At 45.0% G+C, this 16294-nt stretch overlaps 2 protein-coding genes across 7 annotated transcripts in view; both read left to right on the forward strand.

Annotated features, from left to right (window-relative positions):
- The window catches only part of cadm3 (cell adhesion molecule 3), an 80440-nt gene extending 76498 nt beyond the window's left edge, over positions 1-3942 (forward strand). For all 3 annotated transcript variants that reach the window (XM_028428118.1, XM_028428119.1, XM_028428120.1), the window contains 2 exons: positions 1787-1912; positions 3789-3942. In XM_028428118.1, the coding sequence (XP_028283919.1) occupies positions 1787-1912; positions 3789-3907 (245 nt within the window). In that variant the 3' untranslated portion in view covers positions 3908-3942. The remainder of the gene's footprint in view (positions 1-1786; positions 1913-3788) is intronic.
- A 5576-nt stretch (positions 3943-9518) lies between these two features.
- kirrel1b (kirre like nephrin family adhesion molecule 1b) overlaps positions 9519-16294 on the forward strand; it is a 62279-nt gene continuing 55503 nt past the window's right edge. For all 4 annotated transcript variants that reach the window (XM_028428206.1, XM_028428207.1, XM_028428209.1 and 1 more), the window contains exon 1: positions 9519-9850. In XM_028428206.1, coding sequence (XP_028284007.1) covers positions 9805-9850 — 46 coding nt within the window. In that variant the 5' untranslated portion in view covers positions 9519-9804. The remainder of the gene's footprint in view (positions 9851-16294) is intronic.

The following is a 16294-nucleotide window of genomic DNA, read 5'->3' on the forward strand; positions in this document are numbered from 1 at the left end:
TGTGCGACTCATTCTGGTTTTTTTTAACTGTCTTTCACACTGTGGGAAAAAAAAACTAGTCTGGGGACACTTTGAACTTCAGAGTGGAGGGATGAATATTTCATACTCCTACCCACGTCATGCTTTGTTGTTGCCCATACATGCACCGACAGGCGATACACATTCACACCATGCACCCACATCTCTCTTTCACAGTGACACACACACACACACACACACACTAGCATGACCCCTTAAGTGGTACAAGTCATTTACACAGTGTTCCACTTCCTCTGTGTGTGTTTTTTTATGTGTGTGTGTGTGTGAGTAGTGGGGAGGGAGGGTCAGGCCTCGTGGTGTTCTTGGGTCTTGTCTGCTTTCCTTTGATGCTGACAGCAGGATTTATGGGCTCATTCTCAGTCTCGCCTCGTCAGCATGCCCCTCTCACCTCCACGCTGGCCAGCCAGTGTGTGTGTGTGTGTGTGTGTGTTTTATTCTGACTGGTCTCCCAGCCTTGCCTACCCTCCTCTTTTTCTCTCTCCCGCTCCGTGTCTTCGCTGGCCTGGTGTCAGACCCTTTTCTAACTGACTGAAATGTTACTCTTTCCCGGTGAAACTGGCCCTTCACCACCTCATTTATCCTCCCAGCTGGATGTAATGTGCTTCATCTTCTTCAGTTTTACATCATGGTTGTCAGTGGCTGTTGTATTCTGATTCTGGGTGTAGCTTTTTATTCCTCTGGTTGAATCCTTTTCTCCTTCACAGTCTCTATTTTCAGCTCCCTCTCCTTTTTATTCCTTCAGTATCCATTTTTTTTGTGTGTTTTCGCTCTTTTCTTTATGAGAAGTGCTGCTTTTAAGCTGTTTCTATCTGAGTGACTTATAAATTGACACCCGTCGTTTGATCAGCTCTGATAAGCCAGGCGAAATAAATGATGTATCAAATTATTTCTCTCTTCTTACGTTCACAAAGAGCTAATGTAAAGGCAACAAAGCAGGGCTGAAAAAAGATCAAGATAAGGACGATTCTTTTATTGATTTTCAGATACTGCTTTGATGAAGGTGCACGTTATTGATCCAGCATGGCTGAAGTAAGAATAAACTCTATTTAGATAGAAAGCTGAACCCTGTGCTGGTATTTCCTGGTTGGTAGTCCAACCTTGGATTTCCTTTTGAATTCATAGAGAAGCATAAAATCAGCACAGGTAAGAGGGCAAGGGTTTCACCTAACATCAATAGTGTCTGCGTGTTCCCACGAGGTTCTTACAAGTGCCCGGGACCCGGTGTGTAAACTGCACAATCCTGTTCAATGTTAGTCACGAACAATTTTTAATGAATGGTGACGCAGTGGCCTCCTTTCTTTCGCCTGGCTTCTTTCCCTCACATCCTTGTCTTTGTCTTTTGAAGGTTTGCCGCTGTGGGTATTATATATTGACAAGTCTTCTCTGCTCTCCTGTTCTTTTCTTTTCTTTCCGTCTTCTCTCTCTGTCACTCTCCCCATTATTCTCTCTCTCTCTGTTTCTGCGGCCTTTCATCATCTGTCTCCCGTTTCCACCAATATTCATCCTCCACCCCCTTCTCCCTCTCTGTTCTCAATCTCTGTCTCTCTTGCCCTTATTTCTCACTGTCTCTTCCTTATTTTCTGTTGCTGTACTGTCACTGGCATTCTCTCTTTTCTTGTCATTATGACTCCCATTATCCTCTCCTCTCCTCTCCTCTCCTCTCCTCTCCTCTCCTCTCCTCTCCTCTCCTCTCCTCTCCTCTCCTCTCCTCTCCTCTCCTCTCCTCTCACATTTTCTCCCCCCAAAGACCCCACAGCCATGTCGACCTCTTCGGGGGTGGACCACGCTGTGATCGGAGGTGTGGTGGCCGTTATCGTCTTCATCCTGCTCTGCCTCCTCATCGTCCTCGGCAGATACCTCATCAGACACAAAGGTCACCGGCTCACTCAAACAAACACACCCACACATGGGCGCGTAAACACACGCTCATCCATGCATGCATGAGCGTACACGGAGGTACACTTGCATAAATATGGAAACACGCATAGCAGGACTGGATCTCACTCCTACAAACATGCATATGCATGTAAATGCAGGGAGACACAGAGTGCAAATGCATCATACTAAAGTGAATTCTAAGCATAAGCCTCACTGAGTAAATGAATGGATGTTTATTCATTAGCTTTTAGTACATTTTGGGTCACATAACTTCCCTGAGATTAGAATTTAGCTGCATATTTTCACTTACATGGTCAAATCTGGCACATACAGGGGTGTGAACTTAATTGCTCCCTAAGCAGGACAGGTAATTCATTTGGGCCTGTGCTTCCTCTCCTTTTCTGCTTCAGGTTTCAGAGCTTCACTCTAACCTAAACAAACATGAATGAATTTAATTCAGACATGTCAGCTCCAGCAGGGGACGTTTATTGGTAATATAAAGACGTGTTTCAGCACCCAGGTGGAACAGCTGATAAACACTAGCCCACCGTCACCACCGCGGAGAGCCAGATCCAATTCCTGACTTCAGGGCTCAAAGCTGGTGCAGAATATTGAACGGGAGTGCCGGGTGGTCTGTGTTCACAGGTCCTCATGTCACTGCACTAGCAAAACCCTCTGGCTGTTTTTTTAGACGCCCGTGCACAGGTGCAGTACGTTCTCTCAGCCACTGATGAACACAGGGGACAATAGCTGACACTTATTTAGCTGCAAATACGTTCAGGAAGGAAGAATTCCAGGGTGTTTCTGGGTGTCATATGGACTTAGGTATTCATATCAGCTGAATAATTTTGTTGGTCAGGATCATAACCTGTGTCTGTGTTCAGAGGTGATCTGTGATATCAGATGTGAATGTCCTTGATCAATTCTAGGTGACTCCCACACCCACAGCATGTTTTATACATGGCTACATCCAATCAGATCACTGAAGATCTTCATCAGAACTTATTGAAAATATTATTATATTATGTTTTAAAGAGTCTGTGGTCTCATCCGCTGTAGCAAAGCCAAAAAGGTTATGAAAATGCAGCATGATGGAATCCTCCAGCTTCAAATATATTACAGTCTGAGAAAGAAATCTGTCAGGCATAGTTTCAGGCATGTGTGCCGGATCACAACCAAGGCGGACCACTGTCACAAGTCCCCCAGTCGCTCTCCTGTATGCAGGCTGGATTATTTTAGGTCAGAGTGTGTGTTATTACTCTCGCTGCCAGAAGGGGGAGACTAAAGGTTCACAGCTAAAGTAGCTTTAAGGTGATTTTGTCGAACATAAAACACGGTTTAGATGTCATGTCTGCGTGTTATATGATCAATTCTGCAGCTTTTTATGGAAAAAGCAGCCCATTGGGCTGAAGTCTCTGTAATGCTCATTAAACTGTAATTATATGTAACCCAGGTGTCTCGAAGCCTCCACTTCCAGCCACATTTAGACATCTGGACGTCTTTTAATGAGCAAAAGGGCCAAAGGAGAGGTTGCATCAAAGGCTTTTTATGAATTGCACATTGCAATTGACCCGGTTTATTTTTATCATAACCCAAAAATGTCCACATGATAAAAACCTTTTATCAGCTGTTCTCAGGACTTTGTGTCTCCTTCAGTCCAAAGAAAACTTTACAAAGTCGTAATTCAAGCACATAAGAAGCCTGAAGAGGCGATGATTTACACACCGCATTGGAACATCTTGTCACTCCAATGTTTCTGTCAGCCTGGCCTTTGTCTGGTCAATTTACAGAGCCTGTATACAGTATTATTACTCCTCCCCGCCCTTTCCTTCTCCTGCTCACTTGCTGTCTTTTTCCTTCTCCCACCACAGGAACGTATCTGACCCACGAAGCCAAGGGCTCTGATGACGCCCCTGACGCCGACACGGCCATCATCAACGCAGAGGGAGGCCACTCCGGAGCAGAGGAAAAGAAGGAGTACTTCATTTAGATAGAGGACAGAGTGGTGGAGGAAAGGAGCGAGAGGAGCGGGGAGGAGGAGGAGGAGGAGGAGGAGGAAAAGTTGGAGGACGTTGAGGAGAGGAGAGGAGAGGAGAGGAGAGGGGAGGAGAGGAGAGGAGTGAAGGATAAAAACCTCCATTTGTTTTCACGGCGCTTCAGTTCTTCACTCGGTCGGAGGGATGATGGGAGGGGAAGGGTGGGAAAGAACTGCGATGAGCTGAGCTTCAACTGTTACTACCCCCTTTGCATTGATACAGGGAAGTGAGATTTTTGCACTGACACACGGATGAACTGAAGCTACACACTCCAAACACACACACACACACATACGTGAGTCAGTCTTTGAGGAGGGGAGGGAATCTCTTTTCACACAGACGTGAACACTCGTAGACGCTCAGATTAACAAACGCGAGCCTCCTACTAACACATCTAACACATCTGAATCCCGTTTCTAACTGTCAGCGCCGCCAGAATGCAAAATTGTAAGTCACATTCCGACACCCCGACCCGATTCCATACCACGCTCAGCATTTTATACCAAACCGCATTTCTGTCCTCATTCTCTCCATCTAACAAGACAGAATCTCTCTGCAAACACTGAAATCCATCAAAACGAAATTATTACCGGCACACGTAATCCCCCCCCTCACCGGTTTAATCTTCGTATGCCATCTTCCTTCCTGCTGTCTCACAAACCTGACACGAGCCTTCAAACTGCACCACCATGCAACGCTCATGCAAAACCACACCGAGGGGCTCCAGTATACATATATAAATATATATATAGAAAATTATATAGCATTCTTTTTACTTGACAGAAAATGTTTGGTGTGCTGTAAATACTCTCTCTCTCTCTCTGCCCTCTGTCTCTCTCTCTCTCTCGCCCTCCTCTTCCTCTCTCCTGTATCTCAAACAGTCTGTTACTGCATTACAGTAACTTATATACTCAAAAAAAAAAAGCCTGCCTGTTTTTATTACATGCGTGGAAATGCAGAATTGAAAATATCAATATCTGGGGAAAAAAATATAAAGATAACAGCAATGATGTTGCGATGAAAACTAACCTTAACTGCAAATATTTGTATGAAGAATGTTTTCCTTCGGATTTTCTTTAAACTTGAATTCTTTTCTTTATTTTTTTGGGGACTTCTGAGAGAGTTCCTCTCGTCTGTGTCTCGGTGTGTTACTGTCAGTGTTAACAGTTTACAGTATCTGTCGGTTTGTCAGTCCAGGAGACCATAAATCTAATTTCCAGCTTATATTTTCTAGTGTTTCAAAGTTTTTTTTCCCATATGTTGACTTGGTTTTTTTTGTCAGCCCTCCATTACCAAACACTAATCTGTAGCAAGACTTCAAAAGGTGTCCGAGTGTTTGGTGGAGTTTATCAGGAGCAGCACTGCCCGGTGGTGTTCCTTCCATTTGGCCCTCTGCGCCTCACCTTCGCCATCTTTCTCCGTGCAGCAGACTGCTTGTCTTGGCGAGGCCACCTGGCGCTTAATTTATTGAGTCGTGACATCATGACTTCCTCTTAAGAAGCTGGCACGGCGGCTGATCTGGGAGCTGAAAATGCTCACTTGCTTTTTCACCGCAGGGCCAAACACAGCTGCCTACATGCATTATGACAAACTTCCTTTTTTTCTGTGTGTTACTGTGAGCAGGAATCACTCACCAGCTTAGCAAAAGGTTCCCATAAATGAACGGTGTTTTATTAAGGTTGGGAGTTCGCCCTGGCACAGGAGAGCTCCACTTGGCCCGGTCATGGAAATTGATTGCAATCTAACTAAGAGGCTCTGGGCTCCAGACTGTACAGAAGCCAACGTTTGGTTTGGGCGGGCAGGGTGCCGAGCTGGAGTCTGGGCCGAGCGAACACAGAGGAAAGTCATTTAGGAACTAAAATGTCCTCTTATCTTTCTCTCCCTGCAGTCCGCTCGTCCACTTCTTTTCATTCTTTAATCAATCATCCCGTCTGCGTCCGGATCCACCTTCACCTCGTCTCCCCTCTCCTCATCACTCCTTCCCCCTCCATCCTCTGATCGATGTCACATTCTCCTTGCTGGTCTCTCTCTCTCTTTGTCTCTGATCCAGAAGTCCATGTAGACATTTACAGTAGGAGTAACGTCTCTAGATTCGCCGGCGTCCGCTGATGGTTCTCTGCAGAACCCTTCAGGAGTTCTTCGGAGGGATCCATCTGCTGTTGTCAGTAGACGGTTACGTCTGTGATAGTTTTGTACACCTTTTTTTTTCTTGGGAATGTTCAGGGACTGTGCTTTTTTCCCCCTCATAGATGTTAAGTGCTGCCTGTCCTCAGGTGGCATGTGTATAAGCTAGCTATTCTACAAAGGGTAACGTGACCCGGAGCAGGGGTCGGCTGTCTGGTGTTTTCTTCCAAGAGTTTCTGATTGGATCTTTATGGTGGTTACGCTGAGTAAACCTGGTTTGAACTCATGTTTGCTCCAGCTCTTTATGTCTGCAGACCAGAGGACTTGCTTTATGTCTCATGGAGCTGATTGTCCCACTTTGAAAGTGTTAACACTGATTTGTATTTAACCCCAGTCTAATTCTGCTCTGTGAATGGAGAAAAGGAAATACCTGCCTCATACTCAACAAAGTGTAGTGTCTTTTCAAAACTAATGGACCTGTATTTGCCTGTAACTTATCGTCCTGTCCTCGTCTTAGTTAATGTGCTAGCATGTAGCTTGCATGAGAAAACGGTTGGAAACTGTAGATAGTGTTTTGGAGATGTGAAGTGCCGACAAGCTTCTCTCTGGGGACAAAAAATAAAGCGGCGGCGGCGGCCTGCCCGGCTGGCCCTCGCTGCTGTTCTCTGATCTGCAAACATAGACCGTGTCCCAGTTAAAGCCCGTCTGTGCCTCCTTGGACACTGCAGTCCTCAGAAAGACACACACACACACACAAAGTAGGGCTGCTCGTTCTGCTACACAGAGGTATATATGGTGGCGTTGAATTGGGACAATTACATTTCATTGCATCAGTGCAGTAATGACTGGCTGTCACCAGATGCCAGCAGACAACAGCTTTTCTTCTCCCTCTTCAGTCAGCCCCACCACCTGACTCACCACCACCACCACCACCACCACCTCCTCCTCAGGCAGTCGCACACTACCTGCCGCACATCTCTCTCTCTCTCTCTCTCTCTCCGTTTTATTCCTTTTTTTTGTAGAATAAGCAAATTAATTTTTAAATTATGTTTTGTAAAAGGTGTGCATAATCTTAAATGTATTCATTTGAATTCAATTGATAATCATTTTCATTTCTCAAAATTAGATTTTCCAAAAACTTGAAGATTAGATTTTTTTTTTTTTTTGCATATTTTATTGTTTCAACAACCATTTTTATATAATTTCATGTATATAGTGCTGCCTTTACTGGATACAAGCGCACACATATACACTTTGCACACAGACACACACTTTGGGTACATACACATCCACACACATTTGGATATGCACAGCAGGCATGATGTCTGTGACTGTGGTGTATTTGTACATATGTGTGTGTATGTGTGTGTTTGTGTATGAGTGTGAGGTGTGTATTAAATGACCCAAACAGACTCTGGAGACACCTGTACGTGTGTTGCATTCACAGAAATGTTCTTATTTCGATGACTTGAAAAAAAAAACAAAAACAAAAACAAAAAAACAACCACGTCTTTGTTTTTATTCTTTCGGATGATAAGTCTTCCTTTTGAATAAATATCCATATCACATGGGAACAGTGTTTGTTCATTTGTACTGCGGCTGATGATGTCATCAAGGCGAGACCCAGCCACATGCTGTGGAGGGTTTGTGCGTCTGTTGGCTGTTATGTTCATAAAGTATTTTTCCCTTCTCTCTTTCTTTCGTTTCGTTTTGTTTTGTTTAAATTCCAGCTCAGTTGTTGACTTCAATAAACATGCATTTGGGTTAATTTCACCTTTCGGTCTTGTTGCTGATTTTTCCTGCTCAGAAACACATTAAAAAACTTAACCAAATATTTTCGTAGTAAATATTTAATAGTTTGGCACGTTTTCCTCTAACAACACAAAAGTTCAGTTAAAAAAAATCACATTTTTGAACAAATCTTTAAATACTTAGGAACTGCTTTAATAACTATTAAATGCACATTAAAATGAACGTTAGATATCGACCATGTCAAGAAGAATTTGACACATTTTACCATCCATAAATAACAGATGTGATAAAACACTCAGAATTGTTAAAACGTCAACAGGTTCTGAAGGGCTGCCTGCAGTTAAATAACATGTCCAACAGGGGGCAGTGCAGCACTGTAAATCAGAGCTTCTTCAGAAATGCTGCTTGGTTATGAATCTGCTAAATGAAATCACACTGGCAGCAGCATTTATTCAGTTATACCTGAACGTACCAACGTTCTTTCTGTCTGAAGCACATCTGCACGTCGAGCCTCTCTCCATCCTTCTCTGCCTTCCTTGTGGTTTCCTTTCATCCCTCCTTATCTTGAAGAATTGTTACCACATGTTGATTCGAGTCTGGAGAGGGTCATAATCAGCCTTTCATTGTACACGTGCTACTGGTTAATTACTCACAAGACTCTGCAAGCAGATGGATATGCAGACATTTAAAGGATCTAGGAGTTGTTTTGGTTAAAGTTCGTCCTTAATTCATAATTAAATGTAATCAGTTAATCAGTTTTCACTCCTAAAAAGGAAGAAAGTGATCCAATTAAAACTGAACAAAACACAGATGTAGGTGCTGACAACTTAATCAAAGAGTCCTAATTTAAATAATTGTTAGTTATTTTAACAAAAGTAAACACATTTGCAATTAAATGGTGTATAACTGTAATTAAATATCAATTATAATGCCTGTGCTCTTTAGATAAGTGAAAAAATAAATAAAATAATGAAAAATAGGGGCAGCAGTGGCTCAGTGGTAGAACAGGGTTGTGTCCTTGGGGAAGGCACTTTACCTGCATTTCCTCCTTTAAAAACTCCATTTTTAAAAAAAAAAATGCACAGAATACTTTGTGTAATTAAGATAAGATAAGATAAAACTTTTATTAATCGCGAAGGAAATTCTTGAATTATGATAATTAAGGAATCAATGTAAGTTTATGGAGAAAACATGACACAGTATTGTGCAATTAGAATTATATTTACCTATAATATACCTGCTTCATGTAGTTTACACATGTTCCCTTTGCTGAATATGATGCAGGATATTAATACCATGCTGTGTACTTTACATCCTCATATAAATATGAAATATATAAACAACAAGGTGACTTCTTTCCACTTTGCTCACTGAGCTTTATTTAAGCTCACTCACCTCTGTTGTTGCTGCTGAGTGGAGCTTAAACATGATCCAGTATAAATATGATTCTGTGATGTGAAGTTAAACTAGTTCTGCTCTGAAGCGCAGTTCTCGTTGTGGCCGCTGAGCGCCCTCCGCCTCTCTGTGGAGTTCAAAGCGGAGATTTGGAGCGAGGAGGCGGGGAGGTGGTGGAGGAGGTGGAGGTGGGGAGGGAGGGGGTGTGCGCTACTGATTGTAAGAGAGGAGGGGGGACTGAGAGAGAGAGAGAGAAAAGAAGGAGAGAGGAATTCAGTCCTGTTTAAATGGGAATCCAGAGCGCAGAGAGGAAGGGGGACGCAGACTGAGAGTCCAGCAAAAAAAAAAAAAAAGTGGAGACAGATTTATTTTACGCACGGGGGGAAACAGGGACACAGTTAGAGAGAGGAGAAGGGAGAGAGAGGGGAGGAGGCATCGGAATGTTTCTCTAAATCTGTCTTCTTTCTCTCTCATGACTCAAAGAGGATTCCAGTTAAATTCACCCGGTCGGGAGGAATTGATGGTGTCTTTTTGGGGAGGCAGAGCCGAGGGGAGGAATCTGAATGCGCTCGGCTGAACCATGCCAGCCCTGTGGATCATAACTTTGGCGATCACTCTCAGCCCAGGTAAGATGTTTGAAGACACTTTCCACGAAGAGACCGCAGCTCAAAGTTTCTCCTGCTGCCACATGCTTCTCTGTCTTCTGTAGTTCTGTGTTTTCCTGGGTCTCTCTCTCTTGTCTGTGCTGCCCGTGCTTGTGTGTATGTTCTGTCTGGCAATGGCTGCGCGTGCGCGTGTGAAATGTGTTGTGTTGTTATGGATGTGTGTTGCCCCCCGGACATCATCATTACAGCCCGCAGAGGCTGAGGGGAAAGGAGTCGTGGGGTGTTCAGGGTCTGTGCTCCGCTGGGGGAGAAATGAGTTTGTTTGGTGGGTTTTTTTGTGTGTTTTTGTGTGTTTTTGTGTGGATGCAGACACAAACGGCCCAGACGCGCTGCGTTCAGATGTTTTTTTTTCTTTAATAGAGATGTGGAGCATCTGCACCCGACATCGCTTTGACGTGACCTTTGAAACGCATGAATAGATAGATTTGGTTGACACATACAAAGGCATTGTGTGTCGAGCACACTTTCACTCAGACACACACACACACACACACACACACACACACATTGCGCATAACCTGCCAGCCGGGGATGATTGATGAGGCGAGGATCCGATGCACAGTCTGGTCACCGGGCTTTAACATGAGTCACACTGGATCAATTTCCAACACATACGCGCACTCTCACGTACACGCGCCAGGCACGTGTGCCTTCAGTCACAGTATGTGTGTGTGTGTAGAGGGATAGAGAGTTAAGACCAGCACAAGTGTCCCTAGAGAGAGAAAGCCTGTGTGTGTGTGTGTGTGAACAGTGCATCCTCTTAGCATGCAGGTAGAGTCTGGTGTGCTCGTGCTCGTGCTCGTGCTCGTGCGCGCAGCCCTGCTGCAAGGTGCCAAGAAAAATTCATATTTTACCTTAAAGACGGAGACATATTCACTGGACTGGAGGAGAGTCCCATTACTAATATTAATGCCCCTATTTATCGATCACCTTGATAGATCGCCTTCTCTTTCTTTCCACACACACACACACACCTCAGCAGAGTGGATGTCTGTGTGTGCGTTTATGTCTGAGGGCAGTCACGGCTGCAAAGACAGAGGTGATTAATTGCGGTGGCCTGATGTGAACAGTTCAACCGTACCTGTGTGTGTAGCTGCCTCAGCACCTGGGTCCCCCCGGTGCCGCAGGCCGCCGGTGTGATGAACCACTGACGGTGATCTGCCCAGACAGACAGTCAGAGGAGCTCCCAGGCTGAGACAGAGCTGACCACCTGAGTGGAGGAGGACAGACTTCACACAGTGTGGAAGACGTGGTGGAAAAAAAAATCTGTCAAAGTCGATTTGAGATTAGAATATCAGATTAGATAAAATGACATCAGGAGAAATCTCTGTTAATCAATCAATCATCTAAGGAGCTCTAATTAGGAGCAGACAGAGGGAAGTACATTAGGACTGTTGGACAGACCAACACAAAACGGATGTAGAGGTCCATCTGATACGTGACTGTTGCTTAGTGCATCCTCACATGTGCATCAGAAATGATGTTTTGTTGTGCAGTTTGCAGCCTATCAGACATTACTGCATTGTTATTGGTACAGGAGTGCTGCTTTGTTTGCAGTTTGTGTATCTATGGTCCTACCCCTGTCTTTGTTGTGACAACTGTTAGGCTCTGGGTGTCAGTTTGGAGTGTCACTGCATCTTTTATTCATCACAATACGTAAAAATATGATCATTCTGCTGCAGGGAGGGGGGGGGGTAACAGTGCAGATCTGTTGGAATAAAAACCACTTGGATGATATTTGTATATCAGGTATCTGCTGAAAGAGAAACAGGAGAAGAAGAAGAAGGTCGCAGACCTGGGCTGAACCGAGCCGATCATAAACGGCAAAGAACCTGAACACAAAAACAGGAAGAGAGCGCAGCAGCGAGCGGAACAGTGGAGCAGAGCGGCAGATCAGTGTCTCCAGCTGAGCCGGTGTAAGCCTGTAAATGTGATCAGAGTGAATCCGTCCCCTACATGCAGCAGCTGCAGCCTAATGTGTGTTTAGCCTGTTTGGGCTCTTCCAGGTGTCTGCTGCCTGCTTTCCCCCCTGCTGACAGCTCACACTCTCTCTGTCTGAGCAGCCCGGTTTACTGTGCAGTCCAGTGGTGAATCGGGCTCCCTGTAACACAGGCCAACTACATCTCTGTGCGGTTGACCGCACATCTGTGGACCCCTGTAATTACCATTCGGCCCTGCACGTGTAGATGTGTGTGTGTGTGTGTGTGGGTCTGCTGTAGCGTGCTGCCGCTCTGATCCCTTTGCCACGGGCGAGGAAAGCCCGTTTCTCACAGTCGATTCTTGAACAGCACTTTTGCTTGAGCTGAACATTTTTGCAGCCTGATCATGCAAGCAAAGCAAGCAACACAATTCTTGCACAGCAAGCACCTGTCCCATCTCTCTCTCTGCTCTCTCTTTCACACACACACACACAGACTTTCTTTTTTCTCCTATTCCCCCCCCCTCCTCCCTCTTTTTTTTTCCTCCCGTCACAAGAATAGAGCAGAGGCGCAGATGTAAAGAGACAGGCCAAAAGACAGAGAGATGGAGGCAGAGAGAGAGACGAAGAAAGGAAGAGACAGCGGGGTTCAGTCCTAATCTGTTGACAAGAGGGGATGTTTGAGGATAAACAGAGGCAGAGCAGTAGTCCTCAGGAAGCGGCGAGAGAGAGAGAAAAAGAGCCCCACGCTGGATTCAGTCTGCGCTTCAACAGCAGCCCAGCTGGACCATCAATGTTTGATGGTTTATAGCAGCAAAGATTTACACCCAAATTGGGCTCCAGGGCCACCCAGGGATCTTCTATCAAGATGTACTGAGGAAGGCCAAAGTAAATGAACTCACCACAAACACCCAAAACACCTCCAAGCATCTAAAACTCGTCCCTGTGACTTCCAGCACTTTCATATTGACGACGGATTTGTTGTAAAAGAGTTGATGGTGTGACTCAGTCCAGTCATACTGTACACTGTATGAGAGAACTCATTAGGTTGAAGCTCTCCACTGAGACGCCCTCAAACAGTTGCATAATTCTGTTCTGAATCATCAAAATGCGGGTTTGAGGGTAAAGTCATAAATTTCATCTGCACTGTTTGGGAAGATAAAAACGTGATTATATACTTTCCGAGTGTGGATGTCCCTGATTTTAGTGCCAGGCATTGTCACTTATGTCTGGTGCAGTGAACTCCCTCCAGGGTCAGACACTGTGCCAGTGACACTCATCTCTGCCATGGTCTTTAAACTGTCAAATTGAACTGATGAAGGCCATATGGGGCATCCTAGTACACAACGTGTGCCGGTACTTAAACATGGCGTCCTCTTGTTTACTTTACTGCAGTTTATTCAGACTCTTTTTGAAGACTTTGAGGTGTCTGTCTCTGTTGGTGTGTTTGAGTGTGTGGTGACAGCAACGGCTGGTGTTTATGCAGCTACGCGCCCTCCTGTGGTCGTGTGAGAAAGTAAATGTAAATCATTGTTACCATAGCAGCCAAGAAAATGGCAGAGAAGCTTGTTGGATTTGGGAGAAGTTTGACCTGGAGTAGTTTGGCTGCCTGTTATTATGGCAGACATTTTACAGCACATCCAGAACATGGATGTCCAGAACAGGACATGTGGCCATGTGGACATGTCCAAAATACAGACACAAAACTTCTTGCCATGCTTGGAGGATTGTGGTTGGTAGCGGACGTTCACCCAGGGGTCTGGTGCGGGTTCCCCCCCCTAACAATAAAGCCTTGGTGAACTTGAAGTTGAACTTGGTGGCTTGAAATCAGGCCTAAGTTTGAGTAGTAACAAGTCCCACCCCCGACAACACACACGACATGCAGATACATAAACAGTGGTCATTTAAAGAGCTGGAAATAACATCCAGAAATAATGGCCGCCCGCTCCCTCGTCCAAGTAATCACACAGGTCTACTGTGTCCCTCATAATTGCTGCGATGAAATTAAACGATCGCAACTTCATAATATCGACAGTTATGATGACTTTGAACTTAGGGCTTCCCCGAAGGTCGTCAATAATGAATTTCCCTCATGTACCATTACTCCACAGTGACAAATTTCATTATAAACCTGCTCTGCTACTTCTATTCAATATACAAACGCCACTGAGCATGCTCTGTTCCTCTGTTTGGTGAGTTTTATCATCTGAAGCACCACTGATGAACATTTCCTGCATGAGCGACCCCAGGATGAATCAAGCCCCCGACCTTGGCCATTAGTGCCATACTGTACTGATCGTGCCATAAAAAAGCAAGCATGTAAGGCTGACTGGCTCTGTGGCTTTAATTGGGTGGTTAAAAAAAATCCACTCCAGTGGAAAAAAAAAAAGAATCTTAAATAAAAAAATAATTAAAAATAGCATGACAGGCCTTGTTTAAGAGCGAAGCGAGAGCACAAATAACATGACGGAAGATTGTGTGTGTGTGTGTGTGTGTGTGCGCCCTCTGGTAGGTTACCTGACAGATCTGATATCCTTATGTTTGGGGAAGTGTAATCCGAGGTGACAAGGAACAGCATTTAAAATAAATAAATAAAATAACCCGCCACAATTAGCAGTACAGTAATCTAGTAAACGATGGCGGCAAACCCCCCCCTCGTGCTCCCCCGTGCAGGCTGACATATGTAGGAGTGAAAGACTGAGGAGTATGCATATCCTCTCAGAGAAGGGTTGACTGGTATTAAGACTGACACCCGTCAATCTGGTTAATATGTCAGCCTGAATGAGGGAGGAGTAGGAGTGGACTGAAAGGGGGAGGATGAGGGGGAGGAGGAGACGAGTTGAGAGGAAGGAAACAAACATGAATGAAGCAGAGGGAAGAAAGGAGGAGAGTGCAAGAGGGAAATGGAGGAGAAGAGGGAGAAATTCAGTGAGGTAGAGGAGACACAAAGATGAAAGGAGGAAGAGGCGAGTGAAGAGGAGGAGCAATTGCAGGAGATAAAGAGGAATGAGGGAGGAGAGAAATAGAAGAGAGGGAAGGATGATGACGAATTTGGCTAGGAAGGGAGCAAATTAGTGAATGAATGCTGCACTGAGGGGAGACAGTGGGTGAGTGGAGATGAAAGGAGAAAAAAAGGGGGATTAGAGGGAGAGGTTTATGTGTGGAGAGAGAGCTGAGGAAGAACACGAGAAAATAGAGGAGGGAAGGAAAGAAATGTGGGAGGGAGGAAGAGTAAAGGAGGGCAGCAAAGAGGAGATGAATGGTCAAAGGAGGTGAGACAGATGGAGGAAGTGCTGGTGGGGGGTGGGGGGGGGCAACAGGATTAGGGATGGAGAGAAATTTTGGGAGGAAGAAAATGCTGAAAGCAAAAGGAGTCAGGGAGTTCATGCACTAAGGAGGGAACTAGAGGAGAAGAGAAGTGGAAATAAGGAGGAGTGAAGGAGCGGAGTGCAGATAAAGACTAATAGAAGGAGATGAGGTGGTGCTGATGAGGACGAGTGAAATGCAGAGGAGGAGTGGGAGCTAGCGGTGTTGGGGAGCAGAGATTTATGCGAGGAGAGGGTTGCAGCGAGGGAGCAGAGGGAAACAGCCAGGCCTATTATAGATGGGGCTCTCCTGGGAGAGCAGGGCCTGGAGTTTTCCAGGCATCTCCAGCATATTTCACTGCTGTTCCAAGGCGGCACGCTGCAATGCACAAAGCGCCGCTCTCGACCCGAGTCCTCAGCCCTCCAAGGATAAATAAAGTGGGTCTCCTTTCTCTGCATGAGCATTCAATAAAAGTGATAAAAGGCTGGAAGTAACCCTTCTTAGCTCTTTTTGGAAGGGAATGTGAGAAACCAAACTGGCCACCCTCTCCAAGGAGAAGCTTTCAAAGAAATGCAGACATCAAGCATAAAAGCACCAAAAGCATAAAAGTGCTTCCTTTTATATGAAGAAAAATGTCAACAAAAAGGGCTGCGAGATCAAATAAGCTGAGTGTGGAGGTAGTTTATGTTTCTGCCTCCCTCTCCCTCTCTCTCTCTCTCTGTCGTCTGCTTGTGTTTTCCCTCGCTCGCTCGCTGTCTGAGAGACTCATGTGGAGGTGAGAGAGAACAATTGAATGGGCCTCCCACATAAAATCCATTCAGAGACATCTTGAGGAATAAGAATGAGAAATTGTCCGGCGCAGTGAATTAAATCAATCTGATCCATTACAAGATCGCTATCACAAGGTTTTCCCTTTTGTCTTTGCCCTGGATTATGCATGCTGCTGGGTAACACTGTGTGTGTGTGTGTGTGCACCTTATGTAAGACACAATGCAGCTTTCCATGTAATCAATGAAACAATTAGTTCTCAGTTAAATGAGTGCTTGACTGACAGATTATTGAATTTACATTTTTGACTCTATGAGAGTTAAGTGATGCTTTTACTACAGTGTGTATGATGTTGGGCCAAGTGCCCAAACTTCAGTCAAAAATATCATCGTGCAGCATTTTATTGGCAATAA

Source organism: Parambassis ranga, chromosome 17, assembly GCF_900634625.1.
Source record: "Parambassis ranga chromosome 17, fParRan2.1, whole genome shotgun sequence".
Classification (NCBI taxonomy): Eukaryota; Metazoa; Chordata; class Actinopteri; family Ambassidae; genus Parambassis; species Parambassis ranga.